Genomic DNA, 8963 nt, shown 5'->3' with positions numbered 1-8963 from the left:
TGCTGGATCGGGGCCCCGCCCGATACTGGTATTGTATCGGTGAAACACTAATTATAATGAAGGCTGTGTCTGAATGTCCACCCTAAACCACAAATCCCTCAATCACTATCTAGAGCGAGGACTATATATTGAACTCGATTAACTGACCGTTTGGACAGATTATCACTATAGCTGTGTCTAAATGTCCACCCTAATCCCTATATAGGGCACTATATAGAGGTTACGTTACTTTAGATGAGTGTCAAACGTCTAGTGGATGAAAAAGTAGTGGACTTAAAATTTCCCACAATGCACCTTGAAAAGTAGTGATCATTCATGGTCAGTAGACAAGCAGAAATATATTCCAGAATGCTTTGCGAGGAGGGCTCGCCTCACTAAGCATTATGGGAATTGTTGTCAAAGCGGCACGCTGTTGCCATAGACTGGCACTACCCGACAGTGGCCACAAATAACAAAGAAGCTGCAGGAACTGTGCGGGGAGGCGGAGTCACGTGACCAACGAGGAGTGAAAAGTATATGTCCCAACAGCCCGTTAACTGAGTTCACTATAAAGCCCACTATATAGTCCCTGCTCTATATAGTGCATCTGGGACTTTCTCTACCACCAGGATACTTTTCGCCAATTATTTTGTTGCATTTAGGAGGTTTTAAATGTAAACATTTCTAAAAGGTGATATAATCATATTAACTATTATGTTATACCAGGACACTTGACTTCTTTAACTGCGCAAACTTCTTCTCCACAAACTTAAGGTCCATACTTCTGAGTGTGAAGTGGAGGATCAGACTGTGGAAGGACTCGAGAGACAAGGTTTGTTCAGATCAGCTCATCTTGACTGTTAGGTTCAAAAATGTAGGTTCGTAAAAGAAGGACTGAGTCCACACAGTAAGGGGTTTTCAACAGCTTCTGCAGAAGGGGAGAAAGAGCTACAACCCAACACACTACTCTCTCTCTCCGACCCCCCTCCTGCAGTGCCTTATTTATTAACAGAACATAACACATGGTTACAAAACAGAGTATTGTTCTGAAAGGACAATTGATCAGGTCATAAGACAGGATGCTCCACTGACTGAATCACAAGACAGAGTGAAGCATCTCCTTTCTCAATGTTCTATATGCACATACATTCATTTTATAATCATCATTGAATAAAGCTAACATTGACCACCCCTGCAAGAGCTCTCATCAGCAGTTTCTCCATCTTCAACATTGCCTTGATACCTAAGGATGCAGCATGAAGCTATGAGTAATAATTGGACATATTATGTCAGAGCCTGTATTTCACACATTTAAGACAGTGATGTATATTTTGTCCAGGTGAAAAAGAGCATTACTAACCAGGTTTAACCCTCAAGCATCTTAGAGGGGTCTGCAGGATGTCATTATAAAAAAATATTATTTAACAGCTCACAATTTTTCCTACATACACAAGTTAAATGCACATCATCAGCACTTTAGGAAGTGCAGTAAATTTGTGTGAACAAGCTGCATTTCAATATTAGAAAATATTTCCTCCTCCTCATACTTGTGTTATTTCCTCCATACTTTAGCCGAAGTATGTAGCACAGAGGCTTAGCAAGAATATCAAATTTTCTTAAAAACCTCTTTATGTTGTTGAATTGCTAGCTCTACCATCAACCCGCCCTTTTTACTGTATCTGGCCTTGGGACCGACAGTGTGACCTTAAGACACTCTGGCAGAGTTACTGAATGTTGTTCTTTTCTTTCATTTATTTTCATTTTTTAAACAATTTCTAAATCGTTTTTTGAACTTCGTTAGTAGAATATATATGCCAAATATTAAAAAAGATTTTTACAACTTTGAAATCATGCACATTGCTACCAGTTTTTATCAGGTAGTTTTAAGATTTTATGATGTCATCAAGTTGGCTTTTTAGGGAAAAGCCGTAGAGAAACCAGATCTAACAAATGCAACGATTTTTAAATGTTCAAAAAGGTGATCAAAATGGGGATTTGAAACAAAATAACTGTAAATAGAGTGTAAAAGGTCTTAATGGTTTAAAATCCTTGTTTCCTCTCAGCTGCATAGATCTCCTCATTGGCTGAGATAAGAGAGCAACAAAGGGGATCTTGTTAAGCTTTTTCATATTGTTCTTTTAGTACTAGTACCAATTAATGTATTATTATAATTTTTGCCCTGGACACCCATTTCTTGAATTTCCTTGATCTGTCAATTTTTGCATTTTCATTTTCAAAATCCTGTTTTCCCCTCATGAATCCTTTCAGTTGGTTTTGATCGACAAGCTTTTGTTACGTTTCCTGAACGTCTGCTGAGGCCGACTGGGGTTCATGGAGACAGAAGCGGACAGAAAAAGAAGTAGAAATACAAAAGGCAACAGTCAACCAGTCTTCTGGAATTTTGTTCCAGATCAGTGGAGCATTGGAACTTAATGCTGCTTCTCCATGTTTGGTTCTAGTTCTGGGTGAACAGAGTAGGCTGGAACTAGAAGACCTGAGCGGCCTGGGAGGTTGATCCACTGAAAATAGATCTGTTATGGATTGAGGTTCTGATCTGTTCAATGATTTCTAGACTAACAGAAGGGTTTTAAAGTCTATTCTCTGAGCTACAGGGAGCCACTGGAAGGACTTCAGAACCGACCTGATGTGCTCTACTTTCTTAGTTCTAGTGAGAACAGGGGCAGCAGCGTTATGGATCAGCTGCAGCTGTCTGATGGACTTTTTACGCAAATCTATGAAGACACTTAGACCTGAACCTTCAGAGGCTCGTAAAGGCAGTTACTGAGTCCATCATGTCACCAAGATTTCAGCCATAATCGGTGGTTTCTAGCTGTAGTAGCTGAAGCTTTGAGCTAACTCTGGATTTCTCCTCCTTTGGTCCAAAGATTATTACCTCAGTTTGGTTTTTATTTGGTTGTAGAAAATGATGGTGCATCCACATATTTATCTGTTCTAAGCATCTAACCAACACTCTGATGGGTTCTTAGTCACCTGGTGACATTGTGATGTAAAGCATAGTTATCGTCTGCATAGTTATGGTAGCTGATGTCATTGTTTGCTATAATCTGACTCAAGGGGAGCATGTAGGTGTTGGATATGAAGGACCACACATGTGATTTTTCTGGTCTATGCTTTGAAGTCTGTGTCCTTCAGGTAGGATTTACAGGTGCTGGTCATAAAATTAGAATATCATGAAAAAGTAGATTGATTTCAGTAATTCCATTTAAAAAGTGAAACTTGTATATTATATNGTACTATTCCTTTAACGAATAAGAAAAGGGGCCAAACAGGGTTAAATGTTCATACTTTATTTATTGAAACTTAAGAAAAAACAAAAACAAATAAACGAGCAGGTTATGATGTAACTGAAACAAAAACAAAAATAATCCATTTGAAAAGGTCACTTATTATAAAACCCAGAGATGAATTATTAAAAATGAGCCCGTTTAGCCGCCATCGCTGTTTTTAAAGGTCAATCACCTCTGAGGTCAACAGACGCCCCCTGGTGGTGAAGAAACATTAAGACAGAAAAACAACATTCAGAGCAGCTCAATCAAAATGTTTCAACGTTGAAGAGAAGAACGGCGACAGGAACAGATTTACCGGGACATGATTCCAAACGGGGCATCCATAATACTCTGAAGGGAGGAGGGAAGGGTTAGCTCCCCCTCCCATGATCGTTTAGAGGCAATAATACCATCTGACAAAGCTTAAGATGAATCATCAGGTGCAGCTTCAGTCAGGAGGGAGTCGGACCTCTGGTCCAACATGGAGAAACGGATTTTGGTCCATGATCAGAAGTTAAGGGTGGAGCTACAGACAGCTGCCTCCGGCCCCTCCTGTTGTTCAGCCAGTTTCTACTCAGACTAAATTCATTTCCAAACTCATCCTGATTAATCTGCATCTTCAGGGAGTAAAAGTTAAGCGACCTGCTGCATCTATCTGCTTCTAAGGCGGAGGAAGCTGCTCCTCCTGTCTGCTGCTGCACAGGAAGTAGGATCTGATTGGACGATGGAGGGAGGGAAAGAAAGCGAGGAGACCAAGGGGCCGGCGCAGCGTCGAAGCTCTAACATGAGGTGAGGAGGAGCGCCGTTACTGCCGCACCTCCACATAGTTGGCAGGGAAGAGGCCGTAGGCGCCTCTGCAAACGCCGCGCCACCAGCCCTCATCGATCATCTCGATGTTGGTGATGATGTCATCGGGGTCAAAGGAGATCTCGTCATCGCCGGCTGGAAGAGGAACGACACGTGAACGTCAGAAATACTGAAAGAAGCGGCTTTAACAAGCCGGAGCCAGCAGAACCTATAAAAGTTCTGGAAACAAGAGTTTGGTTCTGCCAGAGGCGACCAGCTGGAGGGAAAACCAGCCTAAACATCTGGTTTTCTATCGGAACCAGATGCTTCAAATCAAGGTGAAGGGAAAGAAAAAAAAACAAGGAAGAAGGTTTGGGAACCGTGGATGGACCGTCTTCACAGCCCCGGTTTCTGAGGGCCCGGCCAGAACCAGTCAACTGGAAGAGATGAAAAAGTTCTAAAGAACTGCTACCGGGCCAGCAGGAACCTCTCGATCGTAAAAACAACACCAGGTCTGAAAATGACCAAAAACCCGCCCTGACCCAGAGCGCCAGGAACCGCTGGTTCTGACTGCATCAGGTTTCTGTTCCAGCCTCACCTGCTTGGTAGTCGTATAGAGCCACAGCCGTCACCCCGAGGTCCTCTCCGTACTCGTCTGTAAGAAAACAAAAATCATCAGGACCAGAAGAACCGAACGGATCGGCCCGACTGAACATCGCCATGTTTTAGATTCTCCACCTGCTGCAGCGGGCTCCTCCGGGTTCTGGTAGAGATCTGGTTGTTCATAGTCATCCTGGGTGTCCTCCGTGTTCTCGTAGATCGGTTCTGGGTCTCTAGCAGCTTCGCTCAGAATTTCCTGATTGTTCTAGAAGAGAAACCAGGAAGAAGGAGGTTAAACTGCGGCTCATGGTGCGAGAAGCTGGTCCACATCCAGTCCAAGTGGAACCAGAACCCACCTGGTACTCCTCTTCAGGCTGAGCTGGTGGAGTCGGACTCGGAGCGTGGACAGGAGAGGCAGGCCGCTCCGCCTTCCGCCGCGCCTCCTCCTGCTCCTGCTGCTCCTTGGCCTGTCGGCGCGCCCGCTCCTCCTCGGCCCGCCGCCGGTCCTCCTCCTCCTTCTGCTTGGCGATGTTCTCGAAGCGGGCTTTGATGCTGCCGGTGCTGCTGCTCGCTGCTCCAGAACACCAGGGGGACACGGTGAGTTCAAAGATCCCGGTAAAAATAAAGACCACAATGAAGATAAAGCCTCACCAGCTTCTACAGGTTTGGTTTTCTGGTAGGACGGCTTCGGCTTCTCCACGTCCTCAAAGGTTCCAGCGCTCTGTGAGACACAAACGGGTCAGGAAAGCGTTCTGGAATGACGCCACAAACTAACAGAAGCTGGAGCCTTACCTTATCCATGCGGTCGTTCTGGACACCAAACTTCCCTCCGAACCCTTTGGAATAATCTGGAGAAAAAAAGAAACAGTCCGATCAGAACCGGGACGATCAGAACGAGGACGATCAGAACCAGGGAGATCAGAACCAGTCCTCCTGGCTCTGAATGAGGAGCTCATGCAGAGCTGAGGAGGAAGCAGCCTCTACGTGCACGGCTGCAGCGGGAAGCGGGCGTGCACGGTGACCAAACAACATGCACCAAATCGACAGACAGACGGAAAAAATAAATCCATGCAGCAAGACGTTTTGAGAACTTTATGATCCGATAGAGAGGGAGGATCTATGGGAGGGAGGAGGGGGAGAGCAGGTCCATCCATCTATCCACACCAGAACAGCACTGATCTCCATCAGCTTCTGAAGGTTTTTTAGATTCTTTCTATCCGATAATTAAATTCTGCCTCCAATCAGGGAGCTAATCTGATGATGTTAGCCAGATTTATCCAGACTGGGGAGAAGAAAAAAAAAATGCTACTTAATGAAAGCTACCAGGAACACAACAAAAGCATCCAGTGCCGCTTGTAAAACTGCTACGTTTCACAATCGAAAAAAAGATCTGGATACATTGACTTAATCTGTTAAAATTAAAATTTAGCCTGTGGAAATAAAGGTGTTTTTTTTTGTTTTTTTTTCTAATCACCAAACCTGGAAAAACTGCTGGAATAAAGCAGACATTTCCAGACTAGTTAATCCTGGAGTCCGAATCATCACAAACGGAGCAGAACGGAAACTTCTTCCTCAGAAGTAAAACTAACCAGGAAGTTGAACAGAAAATGAGGAGAAACAGCTGAACACGTCTGAATTCCTGCTTTCAGGAATGAAAACAGGAAGTGAATTGTTCAGCGCTTCTCATTGGTCCATCAGTGCTGCAGAGGTGGGGGGCGTGTTGCGGCTGAAGGAGAGCAGGTGGGTCTGACAGTGAGGAGCCAGTCAGGTGAAGGGAAACAGGAAGTTGTGGATCAGGAATATCTCTGTGCCTTTCTGGGACTCGTGCTTGGCCAGGTTCTCCTTGTGCTCATAGCCCAGAGCACTCTGGTCCTGCCTCTCCACCTCTACCCCATACCGCCCGCCAAACCCACGCTTATAGTCTGAAACACACATGGACAGACAGACAGACAGACAGACAGACAGACAACTCAAACAGACGCTGCCACAGAGACAAGGACATCAGGACCGTCAGACAGGAAGCAGAACCTCCAGGTTTAACAGACGGGTCAAAGTTTATCCCCGTTTCTGGGTCCATTTATCGCTTTAGAAAAAGAACAAACGGGACAGAACTCTGAGCAGAACCGGTTCTCCTGAAAACCCACCCAGGATGAAGACCAGAACCAAACGGCAAACTGACTCGTTCAGATCAGAGGCTGCGTCCGGAAGAGTTTGGCTGTGGATTCAAACAGGTCCAGATTTCTCCAGCTTTCACTGCCCATACGCTATGTTGCCTAGCAACCGTGATAGTTGAAACACAAAGCAGGCAAAGAATGGATACAGAACTCCTCACTTCTGTCCTGGGTATTAATAAAATTTCTGCGGAGCTTCAGCAGCAGTACCGTCGTCTCAGATATCAGATTTATAGTCCCCACACTGCAGAGATATTAGAATCTGAGCCTTAATGTCAGCCTCCCTGTGCAGCAAACTGTTACCCATTTACACAGGGACAGATAAAACCTTTCAATGAACAAAACATTTAACCTCGCGAGACCATCCTGATCTCACGAGCTTTCAAGATTTCACTCGCAAATCAGTCTGGAGACTCTCCGTTAAAGAAAATTTTGAGCCGTTCACCAAACGAACGTCCAATCAGCGTTGGCTTTGAGGCGGGTTGAGGTATGACGCAACGAGAAGCGCGACAGTTCAGTCTAAAGAACATGGCGGCTTCAGCCGATGAAACTAGCGTTAGCGTGGCTATCGAGCAAGTTTTAGCGGAATTACAGAGTATTTCTTCACTGAAAGAAGAGCAAAACACTGCTCTGGAGGCTTTTCTCAGAGGAAAAGATGTTTTTGCTCTTCTCTCGACTGGTTTCGGGAAGAGTTAGATCTATCAATTGGCTCCTCTTTGTCGTCACTCTGTTACGTCATATGCTTCGTTGATCTGATTGGTTTATTTGGCCCGTCTATCACCAACATAGGCCAATCAGCTAACCAGTATTTTTGCACCCTTCCCAAAATTACTTCAACGGAAGGTTTCCAGATGGATTTGCTCCGCATATCCATCTGGCGGAGTCAGGTTACTAAACATTACCCGCCACATATCTGACCATTTAAAACAACCATTTTCATCCATTTTAAACATAACTATTCACATACTGGGATTATATTAAACTGCACTTTCAATATTCACCACTGTTTGGCACCATTTCCCTTTTTCCTCTAAGCATGGAGCAACCAGCTTGCTTGGACTCTCAATGAATTCTGGGATACCCAAGGCTACGGAGGATACAGCCGACCTGCCCTTCAAAACGGGCAAAAAGAAGGATGTATTTGTCGGCCGCATATTTAGGAGTCTTGTCATCCGAACAGGCCTCGGCGCCGCGCTATGACGTCATCAGCCTTCAGAGGACGCAGCCGCTGGATTTGAACTTGCGATCAAGCCAATTTTGCGAACCCGATCCGGAAATGTTGCCCTGGAGAGATCCAGCTGGTTTACAGGTCCATCTTCGTCTTCTTTAGGCCTTTAAACATGTTCACAATAAGTTTTACTTCTCTAAACTCAGGCCCAGGTGCATGCTGGTTCTTCCATCGGAGCAAGCAGAGGTCTTCAGCGGGGAATAAACCAAACCACAGGTCTGCTCCCCGACATCAACGTCCCAAAAACAGCAGCTTCTGTGTTCTGCTCAGTTTATCACATTTATAATAAGAGCTGCTCAGAGAAACCGAGGGGTTAACAAAGAGCCCACAGATTTGGCTGCAAAGTGAGATGTTCTGTTTTTCTCCCTGTAAGCTGCCACAGAGCTATCCGCAGCACCAACATGCAAATCTAAATCACAGCTGCGGTTTCTCTTCCCCTTTTTGCATGAGGATGAGGAAGTTGTTGACCTGCTTAAAAAAAGGATTGTAAAAACCACATCAGAGATGGAAGGGAACAAAGACGTGAAAGGAACCGGCCTCATCCTGGGGAACTTGAAACCATAAACGTCTCTGGATCTGATCCTAGAAGCTTAGACCCCCCCCCGATCAGTCTGTACCTTTCTGGGACTCATGAAGCTGCAGCTTCTCCTGGTGGTCCCATCCCAGCGCAGACTTATCCTGCCGGTCCGTCTGAACTCCAAACTTCCCGCCAAAGCCTTTCACGTAGTCTGCAAAAGAGAAAACCGTTCAGTCGCTCCGACTCAGGCTGATCTGACATGAATATACTTGGATTTATTATTAAACCATAGATCTGAGAATCTAGATCTTAGGGATGGAACGGTTTATGAAAACTGTCCGAACCGTTCGGTTCGACTGTCTCGGTTCGGTTCGCGTGTGTTGCGTTCGGTTCAT

The 8963-nt window shown here is 45.1% G+C and overlaps 1 protein-coding gene across 4 annotated transcripts in view; it reads right to left on the bottom strand.

Moving 5' to 3' along the window:
• Positions 1-3276: 3276 nt before the first annotated feature.
• The window catches only part of cttn (cortactin), a 13300-nt gene continuing 7613 nt past the window's right edge, over positions 3277-8963 (bottom strand). Inside the window, exons 8-15 of one of the 4 annotated variants that reach the window (XM_015397331.1) lie at positions 8669-8779; positions 6464-6574; positions 5445-5500; positions 5304-5373; positions 5009-5223; positions 4791-4917; positions 4651-4707; positions 3277-4208 (exon numbers count right to left, since the gene is read on the bottom strand). In XM_015397331.1, coding sequence (XP_015252817.1) covers positions 4072-4208; positions 4651-4707; positions 4791-4917; positions 5009-5223; positions 5304-5373; positions 5445-5500; positions 6464-6574; positions 8669-8779 — 884 coding nt within the window. In that variant the 3' untranslated portion in view covers positions 3277-4071. The remainder of the gene's footprint in view (positions 4209-4650; positions 4708-4790; positions 4918-5008; positions 5224-5303; positions 5374-5444; positions 5501-6463; positions 6575-8668; positions 8780-8963) is intronic. The other 3 variants (XM_015397329.1, XM_015397332.1, XM_015397330.1) reach the window with 3 other exon arrangements.

Source organism: Cyprinodon variegatus, unplaced genomic scaffold (assembly GCF_000732505.1).
Source record: "Cyprinodon variegatus isolate N-32 unplaced genomic scaffold, C_variegatus-1.0 Scaffold852, whole genome shotgun sequence".
NCBI classification, from domain to species: domain Eukaryota; kingdom Metazoa; phylum Chordata; class Actinopteri; order Cyprinodontiformes; family Cyprinodontidae; genus Cyprinodon; species Cyprinodon variegatus.
The sequence above is the reverse complement of the archived record's forward strand: the minus strand, read 5'-3'. Positions and strand labels throughout refer to the sequence as shown.